Source organism: Arachis hypogaea, chromosome 2 (assembly GCF_003086295.3).
Source record: "Arachis hypogaea cultivar Tifrunner chromosome 2, arahy.Tifrunner.gnm2.J5K5, whole genome shotgun sequence".
In the NCBI taxonomy this organism is placed as follows: Eukaryota; Viridiplantae; Streptophyta; class Magnoliopsida; order Fabales; family Fabaceae; genus Arachis; species Arachis hypogaea.
This window is the reverse complement of record NC_092037.1, coordinates 14333534-14349077: the sequence shown is the minus strand read 5'-3', so window position 1 is coordinate 14349077 and position 15544 is coordinate 14333534. Positions and strand designations below refer to the sequence as shown.

The following is a 15544-nucleotide window of genomic DNA, read 5'->3' as shown; positions in this document are numbered from 1 at the left end:
AAGAAATAATATACTAGGAGCCTTGAAACAGAGCGGGTAAACAAAAATCGCAAAATAAAAAGCGCAACGCTCAAGGAATAGGATTACTTGCGTGCTAAGAAACCTAATAGGAACATGATAAAACAATAAACGAAGGGATAAAGAAAAGCCAAGGAACAGCATAACTAGCCTCTGACTCAGCCTGCGAAGCTAAGGCTGGCCGGAGGATACATATATACATATAAACATACATAAGTGTCCCCAAAATATACCAAAATACCAAAGTAAACTCCTATCTCTCCCTCAACCTCTAAGAGGAGCAGCATACATAAGTTACTTGGAGAGTAAGCTACACATATATATACATATATACAAATAGAAACCAAAATACACCCAAGGACTACTTCGCTTTCCAGAATCCAGACACCTAGCGAGGAGCCTCTCGACCTGCATCTGAAAAACAACAATACAATATGGAATGAGAACCGGAGGTTCTCAGCATGGTAAAAGTGCCACGCATATAAGAAATACGGTCCTGAGAATGCCATAGAAAATCCTAGAACTCCGTTATTCAATTATCCAACTTAAGTACTAAACAGAAGCCATAAACAGGGGTAGGTATTCTAAATCTGCCTAACTTACTCAAGTTCAAGCTTAACCTAACACCAAACCATTTCCTCCATTTCCTCCATCCTTTCAACATTCAGAATGCAACAGAAACAAGCAACCAAACAAGTTCACGCACAAGTAATGATCAAATAGTACAAATAGCAAGTATAACAAATAGCAGGTAATATATATCAATTAGGCATACCCAGGAAATGCATAGCAATCAATACAAACAAATGCATATGATGCATGTCTGTCCTATGGCTGATGGGGCCCATCTGTCGGTTATCCAGCCAACCCGACAAGTCCGAAAACCTTAGACTGTCCCCCGTCGCGCATCCCCAAGAGTCTATGCATAGAGTTCACATTCAATCATCATATAATCACTCAATGGGGGCTATCCATACCCGGGAATTTATACGTGCCCGGTAACCCTTACGACGTAGGGTCAACAGAGTATCGAGATTCAACCTGGAACACGTGGTGGCGAGCCACAGTTCTTACCCAGGGAAACTCGTATCTCAGATATCATTATTCATAAGCCATGGCAATTATCATCAATACATCATCAAGTATCAAACCTTAACATTAAACTTCATTAACATCCTTATTTTCTTCATAAAAGCCACTATTTACAACTTTCTTCACCTTCAAGTTATCTTATTTTCCTAGCTTCTTTTACCTACTGGACCTAGAACCATGCTTTAAGCCTTAAAAGGAAGAAAATGGAGGTTTAGAAGTGGAAAATTTGTTTAAAAACATTCAAAACCGGTTTGGTCACCCTGAACTCAGATTTAAACACTAAACTTGCAACGTCCATAACTTTCTCCACAAAATTCCGTTTTCCACAAAGTTGATATCAATCAAAAGCTCTTGAAACTATCTTTTATTTGCAACAAACCACAACCCAATCCAAAATTTGAGGAGAATATTATGGATGTCTAAAGTTCATCAAAATTTGGTTTTAACCACTTTCAACAAAACCTCTTTTTCTCCAACTTAAGTTTCTTACCATTTAAAACTTGCATTGTAAAACCATATCAACTCAATTCATCAACAACCATTACCAATATAAGCTTTAATCAACTCAACCAACCTAGAACATCAAAATTATCCACTTTTACCTCATACATCAATAACTTTTCCTTTGTTCACATCAATTCTTCACCTATACCAGTTCTCATCATATATTTATCAACCTTCCATCAACATATACTAATTAAATGCCATTAACATAAGTCAATTCTTCATACATGTTAATCCATCAACTTGACATAACAACCATTTATTAACAATCACCAACCATAATTCATCAATATCAATTTCAATATAACCCATTATAAGCAAGTCCAAAAGCATGAAATTAATAACATCAATACCTCAAAATTCCAATCTATGTTCATCAACAATTTACTCCAACAACATTACAAACTACTCATTAAATGCAATTAACAGTTCAACTTATCCTATGGTTCCTCTAACCTAAGTTTTCACAACACCGTAAATATTAAACGTGCGAAACTTAAACCATACCTTGGCCGATCACTTAGTTCACCCAAGGCAGCCTCAAAACCCAAAATTACAGCCCCTCCAAATTCAAACAAACAGCCCCAAACCAAGCTTGATCACCAACAAGCCTCCAACAAGCATCAACATTCACATACACACTACCTAAACCACAATTGACACATCCAAACATAACAACTCAATACCCAAATTCCTAAATTCATAAATTTTATTAGGGTTTGAGATCTCTTACCTTTACCCACTGATCCTTGGGCAATACCCACAAGAAATCAAGTCTAGTGGACCCCTAAAACATAAAAATCATAAAGGAATTGAGTTTCTCAAACCTTAAACTCGAAATTCATATACCAGCAGAAATGGGACTAGGAAAAACCGATTCACTTACTGTTTTGTTTGGATAGAATTGAAGAGCTTGACGAGCCCGACACGTGGCCGAAAAGGTGCGGCGATCGGAGCCCGGATGAGGAAGTTATGGTAGTTGGAAGGAATGGTGAGGGTTTGTGAATCTCCTCTCCCTCCCTTGCTGTAATGGCGTCGCAGCAGCTTATGAGGAAGAAAAAAGCTGCTGCCTCATTTAAGTATTTGGGTCCGGTTGAACCCACGGGCCCGGTTTGGGCCCCGGTTCAACCGGTTTGGCCTTTCCGGTCTGTTTTTGGGCCAAATTTTCGAAATTGGTATCAAAATTTTTGTTTCGACGAGCTCTATCCTATTTTGATATTAGTTTTGTATTTTTAGCTTTCCTAATTAAAATTCAATTTATTAACTAATAATTTACCGATTTTTATGGGGTTTACAATGTTTGCTAGTTGTATTTCTCTATGATTGTGCTGGTTGACTTATTCTGCCTTGCTTGTGAGTTCCATTGGGCCTCTTGTGCTTCTAGTTTATGTATTAAAATGATTAAGAGCTAATGAGGTTTATTTTAAGTTCTAAAATTTTAAAGAAATCAATTAATTGTCTAAAGTAAAATTACAAAATAATTTCAAAGGCTGGATAAAAATATAGTTTCATTAAGTAAAGTCAATTATTCGCATTTTGTTCCTTTCTTTTATGGCATTCTCTTTCCCTACTGAGAACCTGCAAGGACGATGTTCTAACTGCCCTACAAATTTTCTTTTTCAGCGATAGGTTCATGAATCCTTGGCGCGGAGCCGTGACTGAACGATAGAATTTTATGTACAAATGTTTTCGTATTTTCTGTATTTGGTTTAGTCCTAGATTTTATTTTACCCTCGTCATTCATTATCTTTATTTTAAAGGGCTAGGACTTGTATTTGAGAATCTTTGAATAAGTCTATGTATATAAAGCTATGTGATTGTATATATACTTTTGTGATTAAGTGATTTAAAATAAAGTCTCCTTTCGTTTTCTTAATTAAAATTTTGGTTCGTATTCGCAAAGGCTTAATATTAAATATAGTATAAAATAAAAAAGGTTTAGTGACACCTGGGCTTTTAGTAGGATCATGAGGTGTTAAAAGTTAGGGTGTTACATTCACCACCCTCACTAGATGGAATCGGAACATTCTCAAAATCATACCCAAACTTAACCAAGTCGAGGCAATCTTTGGCCTTCACACGCACCAAGTTCTTATTAATAGAAAATTTGATTCCAAAAACTCAAGGTCAGTAATGCCTTTGTTATGGAAAGATTTCCATAGATTCCACGTTCTATCGACATTGGAATGGTGACAGTAGAAGAGAGAATCCCTACCAGCAGAATAGAGGGATCTTATGTCCTCCCCATTTGGCTGGGTTCTATCCCCAAACCAAGTGTGGAGCGTGTTGTGCATGCTCTCACAAGTTCTGGCACTAGTTTTCATGGTGAAAGGCGTGTCCTGCAACACAGAAAGCATGTCCAAAGAAGTTCAATGACGTGTTCACTTCCATGAAGTTTGTGTACATCAAATTGAGGTTATCGTCTACGTTGCTGTTGGTGTCAGGGTCGTTCCTATTCCAACTCAGATCCACCAAAATCGACAGTTGATGGTTTGCGTTTCTAAGTGGGTCATACATCGATGATTTTCTGTCAGTGGAAAGGGAAGGCATTTCCATGCCACGATGGTGATCCTAGTTCCAAAACAACAATGCAAAGGTTGGATCGTTGATCAAGCTTTTCAAGAGCTTCTCGTAGAAATAAAGGCACCAACAGTGAAAAGGAAGGAAAATCCAAAAGTAATGGATCTGGAGATCCTTGTCAAGGAAGCCAACTTCATGATATGACTTTTGCCAGTAAGCGCAATAAATGGTAGCTTGTTGGGTGAAGTGCGAGGGTTGTTGTGTGGTGAAGGTTGTGAAAGTCTGGAATTTGGTAAAGAAGAAATTATGGTCGAGTATGGTGAAAGTTGTGAAAGTTTGGGATTTGGTAAAAAAAAAAATAGTGGTGGAGTTAAGGTTAAAGATAAAAAGGATAATTTAAAATTTTATTTAAAAATAAAAAAATTAAGATTTTAATACTTTTGTCATACAAAATTTATTTATAGGTATAACATTAATTTTCTTTTTTGGTGGGTACTTTTGTCCGTATTTATAAAATTTATAAATACAAATAGTTATTTTTTTAAATAGTATTTTAGTCGTGTTTTTAAATTATTTAAAAATATTTTTGTTAATAACAAAATTTAAATATATTTTTATAACGATAAAATTATTCGAATATTTTTTGTTGATTTACCCTAGTTTGTGTTTTAAGATATTCGCCAGTTAAACCTTTAATTTTATTTAGCAGGTCACTACTCACCAGTATATATTCACGCGACCGAAACAAAAATTGATCCATTAGAAAAATTCTTGAATTTACATAAACACCCTTGATGATTTCTCTATATACCCAAAATATCCCCTTCGGATGAAATGCGTGGTCATCATTGAGCAGATCTTCAATTAATTGTGAAAAGGAACAGCAGCACTTGCAAAACTACACTGCTAGCTACAAATCACAGGTTCTTGTTACCACTCTTCTCCAATTATTTACAAAACTGGGATACACTATGTGCTTTTGTTTTCTGAAGCGAATCAAAATTCATTTTGTTCTTTCCGGGGCGGAGCTTACTTCAGATGACCCCAAATTTTTTATAAAAAAAATTAGTAATATTTTTTTAAAAAATAAAAAATAATTTAATTAATTTAAATATTTTATTATGACTTAAAGTATTCAGTAAATTTAATAAGTAATACTTTTTCTATTTTTAACATTCTCTCTATTTTTAAGTTTAAATATAAAAAATTATATATTTTTTATTTATTTAATTTAATATTATTTTATATTTTATTATTTATTTAATTTAATTTTTTATATGATAAAAAATAATAAAATATTCAATAAGTATTAATAATATTATATTTATATAAATTAATAAAAAAATTTAATAAATATTATAAATTTTAATATTTGTCCTTCTAACTTCTTATTTACATATTTTACAATATATATATTCAAATTTTATATAAAATAATAATGAAAAATCAAAGAATTGATGCATTTTTTAAGAGGAAGGCTAATATTTAAGAAAGAGAACATATAACTTTTACAATATCAACACCTGTAGATAGTTCTTCTACTTTAATGAATCACGAAAAAAATGAGATACAACCTTTAAAAGTTTAAAAGTTACATCTGATGAGTTTGACCTTAATTTTCTGGAACGACACACTGGAAAACGACTTTAAATTTGACAATATCACCCAAACCAGAGAGATGAGATTAGACGAACTTATCTTAAATGTAGTTCATAACAAAAATATCTTGACAATTTATTTTCTATCTGGTACCCCAAAATTTTGTTTCAAATTCTACCACTGAGATTGACACCCTATCTTCATGTTTTAGATTTGAATTTTGGAATACGATACGAATTTATAATTTTTGTATTACAACTGTTTGATCGCGATCTTGATTTGAGCTACAATACAATAGTCAATAGATTACTGAATTTAGAATGCTAAATAATCCCATTCAAATAAGCATAATAAATATCAAATTATTTGCCACATTGAACACTGTAAGTCAGGTTGGCAACTCTTTGGTGTCGCTATAGAAATTGAAATCCCAGGTGGATAATTGATCAGATGAGTCCAATGAGTTTACGTTATTTGAGCGGTAATTTGTAAATGGGAGGTCCTTGTTCCTTATATTTTTACTGACAGATCTTCTAGAAGGCTTCATGATTGTTACTGAAGAAGGCGGTAGAAGCTGTCAAAATGGGCTAAAATTTTTATATATGAATAATTTTAATGTGAAATATAAAAATATTTGATGATTTTGGTGTTCTACAGAATTGTGGTAATAGCACAAAATGTCACTGACGTTTTGTAATAAAATTTTTTTTTTAATCATCAAAGAACAAAACGTCACTGACGTTTTGTAATAAAAAATATTATTTTAATTAAAAAATACAAAACGTTATTAATGTTTTGTAAATGGCCATATTTGTGTTCAACATACAATTTGGTTCATGATAAAGGATTCCACCTCTAATAATACAATATTAAAAAAAAATTCGTCAAAATGAGTAGGAAACTAGGAATAAATTAAAGCATAATATTTTTTATTGTTTTCGGCCTAACATCTTTCGCACCCTCATATTCTTTTTTTTTTGGGAAGCTATGCATAAACCCGATGCATTTCCTATTTTTGAATTGTGATTTCAACTCTTTAGAATATTTCATTACATGAGAAATTATACTATGTTATAATAAATGCGTAACATTCCGAATTTTTGAATAATTAAATTTATTATATTTGTTTAGAATTTTATTTTTAAAAAATTATTTATATTAAAAGTAATTAAATAAAACTTTATAATACTTTAAATTTAAAAATAATTAGAAGCTATATATAATTTTTTTTATGATAATTAGAGTTTAAATTAATTAGAATTTTATTATAATTGAGTATTTCACATAATTCCAATAATTAAAAAATAAGAAAGAATTATATAATTTAATTTAAATAAATTCTATTATAAATAAATTATGATTTAATTTAAATTCTTTATTTTTAGAAAATAATCTATCGAGCATGATTAAATTGATTTTATGCATACTTTAAGTTTAAGTCAATTAATATTTTTGTATAATTTTTATTATAATTAGTTATTTTATAATTTGAAATTAATCTTCCGGTGATAGAAAAATAATGAAAAGTTATATCATTTAATTTGAATAATTAATATTGAGTTTAAACTATATTTTATAAAAATGTGATTAATATGTTCATTTTATATTTTAAATTAAAAATAATTAATTGAATTTAGTAATATGTTGATAAACAATGTTCTTAAATATTTTTAACGGAGTACATTTACTTTTAAAATTATCCTACCCTTTAATTTTATCAAAATATTTATTCATATCTGTCCATATTTTTTTATAAAATCTCTAATTTCTAATCCTAAATCTCAAAAATTCCCAAATTAAAAATCAGAAACCCTAACCCTAATTTTTCCCTTTTTCCAGCCTCTGAACGCAACGCCCAACCCCTTTCTTCCTAAACCTAACACACATAGTTGTAAAAACTGGACCGGACCAATCAATTCAACTAGAAAATCGATAAACCGAACTTTGTATCGGTTTGGTTTAGTATACTAACTGCTTAAAAAAATGAACTGGTCAAAACTGGTACGCTCTTCTCATATGAAGACCAAGTTGATAATTACTGCACTAGTTTGTGTTTTGGTATCTTTCATGCTTTTTATAGTATATATTTTAATATTTTTTAACTAATACATAAATATATATACATGGAAATACTTAATTCAATATCTTTTAAATTAATTATTTTTTAATTGAAGTACAAATTAATTAAATTTAAAATAAAAAATAATTATAAATATAAAAGTAAAATACAAAATACTTATTTGAGAAGAAAAACAAATTTATATAATTATTTAATTATATTAAGATATTTAAACTTTAAAATTATTTTTTAAATATAATTCATATAGATTGTTATTCTTATTGTATACTATTATAGTAGTATGAACTAATTATATGTTTATATTTATATTAGTTATTTATAGAATTTGACTTAATTATTTTTAAAATGTTAATAAAAATATGTTTTTAAAATTTTATTTTTAAATTTTTGATTATTTTATATTTTTTATTTACGTAAAATCAATTTTATTAGTTAGACTAATAATTTATGGATTGAACTAATAAATCAGTAAGTTAACTGTGATCACCAACACGGTCAGATCTAAAAGAAAAGAGAGAGAGAGAGAAAGGAAAAACGTAGAACCTACGCTGTCAAAATAAAAAACACAGAGAGAAAGGGAAAACGGAGAAGAGAAGGAGGGAGGAGTTCGCCGCCGTGGAGTGAGGTCACGTCGCTGTCAGATCTGAAGCCGCTGAGGAGCCGAACGCCGTCGAAGCTGCACCGTCGCGTCACCGTTGCTGTGACTCCGCCGAACCCGTCACACCCAGCCGTGTCTTGTTTGCCGTCGTGCCATCCACCCACGCCGAGAAGGAAGAGAGAAACAGAGGAGAGTGGCGTCGCGCCTGCTGCGAGCTCGCCGCCGAGGCCATCGTCGTCCTCATCATGACCTGTCACCATCGCTGGAGCCAGCCGCCTTCGTCGCCGTTCATCCTTGTCGTCGCCGTCGCCGCCGTTGAGTAGATCGCGAGGAAGAGGAGTTCTCGTCACTGTTGTGCACCCAGTCATCGCTGCTGCTTCCAATCCTGCCGTTGATGCTGCCGCCACTGCCACAACCACCCTTGAGCTGCTGCGCTGCTGTTGACCTGTTGAACCACCACCCGAGCTACTGTTGGCTTGCCGCTGCTGTTTGTTGAGTTCAAGATCGCTGCTGCTGTTCTTGCTCTGTTCTGCCTCTGCTTCTAGTTTCGTAGTTGCTGGAGCCTTTGCCGCCGGGAACCAACGCTGGAGCTGTTGTATTAGGTGACTTTCGTGAGTTCGACTTTGAGGTAGGGGATTTATTTCAAAATTAACAGTTTTAACTTATGAATGCCAATGAAGTTTAGTGAGTAATTGCAAATAATTCATAAATATGATTAATTGATAGGAATAAACTTGATTTGTGGTTGTGAAATTTGGATTAAGTTTGGTATTGAGATGATTTTCTAGTATTTCAATTAATTTATTGATTTTAGGTTGTGGCTGTGAATGTCATTGGGTGTTCTTGTTGTGAGTGATTGATTACTTGACAAGATTAATTTTGGATTGAGGCTGTGACTGAAATTGGTTTTCTGATTTTGATGGAATTGTTGAGAAATCTGGTTTTTGGAGATTATGCTGAGTTGGTTGAGTTGTGACTGTATTCTGATTATTGAGAATAAGTGCTTGCCGTTGATTTTATTTATCTGATATAACGGAATGGCTGTGAAACTGACGTGCGATTGGTTGGAATTGGTTTTGATGGTTGTTAATGTTGATTCGTGATTAATTAGAATTAAGTTTGAGAACTATTAAAAGATTGAAATTTGATTACTGAATTATTTTCTTGAAATCTGACTTCTTTTAAAATAAAATAGTAACTTTGCTAATAGATAAATGACTTTAAAATAACTAGAATTATGAAGGCTGATTTTTGGAATACTCATTGATTAAGTTTAATTTTGAAAGGATTCTATGATATGTGGAAATTAGTTATGAATTGATGAGAAGGGAGTTGGATTGATGGATTATGTGGAAATTGCAGAGTATGGTTAAATTATTAATTATTATGAATTGTGAATTTTTGAATGATTGAGCATCTTCTGTTTGATAATTGTTGAGAAAAGGACTGGTGATTTGTTAAGAAAGAGGGAACCCGTAAGGGTGGCTAAATCCGAGTTTTAGGGGAGGTGCTGGCGAAATTTTATAAAATCTTAAGGCTTTGTGGAAATTATTTAAAAAGATTTGAATTTGGAAAATTATATTATTTGAGTTTTACTTAGATAAGAAAAGAATTATACTATTTTGAATTTGGATTACCAAGAAAAGGTTTATGTTTCAAGTTTGAATTATTTAAGGAAGGAATTATGTTGAGTTTGATTTAATATGAAAAGGGTTATGTTTTGGAAAGTATTTAGTAAAATTAAAATAAATGGGTCTCTTGAATCCTTTGAAAGAGAATTAAATTGAAAAAAATAGTTTTAAAGTTTGTTGAGTTGAGATGTTGCAAAAGTGACAGCCATAAAGTTTATGTAGTCTGATTGAACAGAGAAAGAAAGAGAAAAGAGGAATGAGAGAAAGAGAATGAGAACAAAGAGTTGAGTCTTGTGATATGATCATTTATTGTATGTTCACCTGCTGCTTTTCCGTTAACCCTAGAGGTCCTGTAGGCCAAAGTTCACCTACAGAGTGTTGTTATTCCCGTAGGCCGAAGTTCACCTACAGTAAATATCAATTGTGTATCTCAGGGTGTTGCTCCTGTAGGCTGAAGTTCACCTACAGAGAGTTGTCCTGTAAGCCGAAGTTCACTTACAGGGGCGCCATTTCTGTAAGCCGAAGTTCACTTACAGGAGTGCCATTTCTGTAGGTCGAAGTTCACCTACAAAAAGTTGTTGTGTTGTGTTTAGACTATTCTTGCAAGCCGAAGTTCACTTACAGGAGTGCCATTTCTGTAGGCCGAAGTTCACCTACAGAAATAAAGCCATATCTAGGACTAGTTCCTAGGTAATGTCGGGCTGCAGGGTGTAAATCGACACATGAACTCATGGCCTGCTTAGGACAGACATGCATCATATTGTTTGTGCACTTGTATTTGGTTGTGTGTGCTTGTATTACTTCCCTGTGATTGTGTTGTGTCTTGTTGTGACTTGCTTGTATGTTGAACTGAATTTCTTGTTTGTACTATTAGGTTGTGAATGTATTAACGTGACTAAGAATTGATGTTTTGATTGAGAATTAATTATGTGGCTGAGAGATGGTTAATGTGACTAGTTTTATATTTAAAATTTGTTTTGAGTTTAGAGATTTTGAAAGAGGTAATTAATTAGCTAAAGTAAAACCAAGAGTATTTTCAAAAAGGTTTGATAAAAATATAGTTTCCTTGAGTATGTTAATTATTTGCATTTTATTTCATTACTTTTACAGCATTCCCATTTCCTACTGAGAACGTGTGGTTTGTTTTTACCCCAAAATTTCCAGAAATAGGTTAGTAACGCCTTACTTTTGGTACAATCATGACGTACTGGAAGTTGGGTCGTTACAAGGTGTTTTGAAGAAATGATTACTATACAGAATTGTGTCCTAATACAGCTTTGAACACTATTTTGGAAGATGCACAAAGTGTTTTGTATGGCTCACTTTATTGTGTTATTTACAGCAATATTACAAATATCTAATTTTGTAACTTTTACTAATGCCATACACTATGCAGCTTGAAAATTAGGTTTACTGATTAATCTGGCATCATATCAAGTACAATCTACAGTTGCTTTTTCTATAGTAGTTATTTCTCTGATGGTCTCTCTTCTGCCACAGGTTCAATATTGTTGGTCAGTGGGCAGTGACAACAAGTATAGATTTTTCACTAGCACAACTGATTCAGGTTATTGTTCTCCTTAGTATGGGTGACCAAAATGGTGGTGGATATCAAGCATTTAAATATGTAGTTATTGCTAACCATGGTGAATTTCAATACTGGTTTGGATTAAAAATGGTGGAAAAAATTGGATTTGGTAAAAAAACTTGGTTTTGAATATATGTAAAACTTATTTTAAATTGGATTTGATATAAAGCTGCAGATAATTGGATAATTGGAGATTTTGTGTAAATATCAGAAAAATAGACACTTGTTAGTTGTTCCTGAACTATAGCTAAGTTAGACACTTGTTAGTTGTTATGGAACTACAGGTCAATTGCTTCATCATTTTCATGATACTTTAACTGTTTTTCATATTTTAAAATTTGGAATTTCTATACTTGCACAGATAGGGCTCATGAATGTTAAGAATTACTTACTGGTGGTGTGTTGTTATCTGATGGGCACTTCCTGAATGTACAGACAAATTCAAAGAACTGGACATAGTTATAGATGAAAAGTGGAATTAATTATAGCTTCAGAGGGAGGCCTATTTCCCTAGCTCTGGCTGCTTGTTTTCTTTTTACCATATTACTTTGGACATGGGAGAGTAATCCAATAGCTGCGACTTTAAGGTCAGCTCAAGAATGGTACCTCATGCCTTCAGGTTGGTATTCTGTTGTCTTGCCAGATAAACCAAGTGATATTGATAGTTTATTTTATCTCTTGTCTTGTGCCTTGAAGTGGATATATGTACATTCCTGCAAGAATGGCTGAAATAGTTTAGGATTCTGATATGATTACTAGACTTTGAGAACACCTAGTTGTTGATGTTAATACATTCTTATAATCATTACTTTTTCTTGAATATAGAATCATTATGTAATGTGCAATTTTTTTATCTTTTCCTACTACTCAGCGGTGTAGATATCCATATGAAGTAATAATTGTCTTTGCCTCTCTTTGTGAGGCTTAAAGATTTTCCATAATAAACAATGAACCCTGTTAATTACATTTTTTGTGTGGATTTCTGTAAAGCAATGGTGATCAAATAACAGATTCACATTTGCTATGCTCAAAGTTGTACCTCTTGTACGATCTTGTTGCTCACTGTTTTATTGACTACTAATGGGTATTTGATTCTTGTTGGTTGTGTAACCGTTTTCACGTTGTTTGTATTTTTCAATTACCATTTTTCTTAGCTTGCTAAGTTTGATTATTAACTGTTGATTTTTATTATTTTTACCCTTTATAAATAATATCTACTCAGAATTTCCTACAGAAGTCCGAATTGATTCAACAGGAACTCAAAAGCTGGAAGAAAGTGAGGGAAAATCCTCAACTCCAATCACGAAAAATGGAACCATCCCAAATGCAAATACTGTGGATTCAGAAGCTGTAGGATCTTTTCCTGCAAAATCTCTAGAAATTCAATACAATCAAGATGTTAGATCTCCCAGCAGTGAAGGTACATTCTTTTAGTTATATTCTTAGATTTGTTACAACGAAGTTTAAGCTAATGCACTAGTAAATTAGCTAATATTCTGCATATTTTGTGTGTGTGTGTGTTTTAAATCACGGTTGGCATTTGCTTGTATTTTCATTCATCAATGAAGTTTACTGGCTGGATTTTAGCATTACTTGGATTTGTCCTTTTCAGATTGTAATTATGCCAAGGGCAGGTGGGTTGCAGAGAGTAGGAGACCACTTTATTCTGGATTTGGCTGTAAGCAGTGGTTATCCTCCATGTGGTCATGTAGGATGACACAACGGCCAGATTTCTCATATGAGGGCTACCGCTGGCAGCCAGTAAATTGTGATATGCCAGAATTTGACAGCTCTTCCTTCTTGAGAAAGTAGGTATAATCCTTTCTTTTTCTTTCAACAAATTGTTAATTAACACATCTTTTTTAACAAGATTAACATGCGATTTTGATTTACTCTTTTTTTCTGGAATTTTCTGGATCTGAAATGGTGATGAAAGTTTTCTGGCTGGTTTGCCTGCTTGATTTTCTCAACTGTTGTGCTGTTAACATAAATAACATTGTATCGTACTAATTTTACAACTAAATCTTGTGTTTGTTAATTTGTACTTACTATATCTTGTTAACTTAGAATTTCTACTCCTTGTAATTAATGTGTATACTTGTTTGCAAGTAGTCTATAACGTTAATGTGGGAATCTAGGATGAAGGACAAAACGATTGCATTCATAGGAGATTCGCTGGGCCGGCAACAATTTCAATCTCTGATGTGTATGGTCACTGGTGGACAAGAAAACCCTGAGGTTCAAAATGTTGGATGGGAATATGGTCTAGTAAAACCCCGTGGGGCTATTCGTCCTGATGGCTGGGCTTACAGGTTTCCGAAGACCAATACCACAATCTTATATTACTGGTCAGCTAGCTTATGTGATCTGGTTCCCCTTAATGTCTTGGACAAACTTTCCGAGGTTGCCATGCACTTGGATCGGCCACCAGCTTTCATGAGACGATTCCTTGATCGCTTTGATGTTTTGGTTCTTAATACAGGACACCATTGGAACCGGGGGAAACTTACTGCAAACAGGTGGGTAATGCATGTTGATGGAAAGCCCAATGAAGACAAAAGGATTGCAGAGATTCCCAATGCCAAAAACTTGACAATCCACAATGTTGTCAGATGGCTTGATTCGCAACTTGTCTCACACCCTCGACTCAAAGCTTTCTTCAGGACTATATCACCAAGGCATTTCTACAACGGGGATTGGAACACTGGTGGCAGTTGCGATAACACTATCCCGTTTACTAATGGCAGTGAGGTCACACAAGAGGGATCTATGGATCAAACTATTGAGAGTGCACTAAAGGGAACCAAGATCAAGATACTGGATATAACAGCCCTTTCACAATTGAGGGATGAGGCTCACATGTCACGCTACACTGCTAGAGGAATTCAAAACACAAGTGACTGTTTGCATTGGTGTTTACCTGGTATTCCGGATACCTGGAATGAACTCCTTGTTGCTCAGATATAGGTTCTGGCACAGTTTAGTTGCATCTTCCACTCTTATAACCTGTCAAAAAAGTGAAGAACAAAAGAAAATACATAGGCTGACATGTGTTAGTAAGATGTTTGGCCTTGGGGAATCAAATCTGTCAATTCTTTATGGTCTAGGGAGACCAGTTTTGTTTTCAGTCAAATGTATTTTATGTATTATTACGTTGGCACTGAATAAGAATATGGGAGTTAATATAGTTTCATTTTGTCCCATATCTGTGCCAAAAAACTAGAATTATGCTTTTAACAGAGGATACTAAGCAGCAGAACTAAAACCAGGCACGAGCTAAGTACCTATTGAATAACGCAGGAAATAGAAATATTGGGTAACCAAATTTTCTGGTTACTAAATTTAATAAAGTCTTATGTGTTATGTGTTCTTTTTCTCGCATTTTTTTCCTTTTTTTTAGGGGTGAGCATGGGTAGCGGGTATTCGATTATCTGTCCAAACCCGAATCGAACTAGTTAAATTGGTTCTGGAACCAACGGGTAATTGGGTTCAACCCGAACCAAATCGATGGTTTTTGTTAGTGATTGGTTCGGGTATTGGTTCTGAGAGTGCGGAACCCGAATCAACTCGTGAACCTAATCATAGACTAATTAAATAAAAAAAATAAAAAAATATATATGACTTTTTCATTAGACAAAGATTATTCACTATTAATATATTTGGATTTTAATGAGTTTAATTTTTAATGTATTTGGTATTTAACATGTTTGGATTATTTCTATTGATGTTACATGTTTATTGTACTTGTTGAATTTTTAAAATAAAAATTTGATTTTTTTTTATGAATTTCAAAGTCATCGGGTACCCAATTACCCAAACCAAACCAATCCGTTCTTAATCGGTTTGGTTTGGTTCGGATACATGTACAAAAAAACATAAATCCGAACCAATCATATTTTGATCGGTTCAGTTCT

The 15544-nt window shown here is 33.3% G+C and overlaps 1 protein-coding gene and 1 long non-coding RNA gene across 7 annotated transcripts; one reads left to right on the top strand and one right to left on the bottom strand.

The window, feature by feature from the left end:
• Positions 1 to 138: 138 nt before the first annotated feature.
• On the bottom strand, positions 139 to 2661 carry LOC112738403 (uncharacterized). The gene is made up of 3 exons (XR_003169373.2): positions 2501 to 2661; positions 2348 to 2401; positions 139 to 2259 (listed from the first exon to the last, which is right to left on the bottom strand). It is a non-coding gene; the product is annotated as an uncharacterized lncRNA (long non-coding RNA).
• A 5622-nt stretch (positions 2662 to 8283) lies between these two features.
• Positions 8284 to 14980, top strand: LOC112738377 (protein trichome birefringence-like 14). Of its 6 annotated transcripts, none has more exons than XM_025788846.2 (6): positions 8284 to 9039; positions 11543 to 11609; positions 12066 to 12249; positions 12886 to 13050; positions 13243 to 13438; positions 13769 to 14980. In XM_025788846.2, exons 3-6 carry the CDS (start codon positions 12096 to 12098, stop codon positions 14595 to 14597), a joined length of 1344 nt encoding a protein of 447 aa, XP_025644631.1. In that variant the 5' UTR covers positions 8284 to 9039; positions 11543 to 11609; positions 12066 to 12095; the 3' UTR covers positions 14598 to 14980. The 6 variants fall into 6 exon arrangements, with proteins under 6 accessions (XP_025644631.1, XP_025644623.1, XP_025644615.1 ...); XM_025788838.2 differs by having other exon boundaries at positions 12865 to 13050; XM_025788830.2 differs by having other exon boundaries at positions 12853 to 13050.
• The last annotated feature ends 564 nt before the right edge of the window (positions 14981 to 15544 follow it).

What these genes read in the sequence shown, in the direction of transcription:
- LOC112738377 (XM_025788830.2), top strand. Translation starts at nt 12,096, where the DNA reads ATGAAAAGTGGAATTAATTATAGCTTCAGAGGGAGGCCTATTTCCCTA. An exon ending in TAGATCTCCCAGCAGTGAAG is followed by an intron (nt 13,051 to 13,242) that starts GTACATTCTTTT and finishes TGTCCTTTTCAG; the next exon opens with ATTGTAATTATGCCAAGGGC. An exon ending in AGCTCTTCCTTCTTGAGAAA is followed by an intron (nt 13,439 to 13,768) that starts GTAGGTATAATC and finishes GTGGGAATCTAG; the next exon opens with GATGAAGGACAAAACGATTG.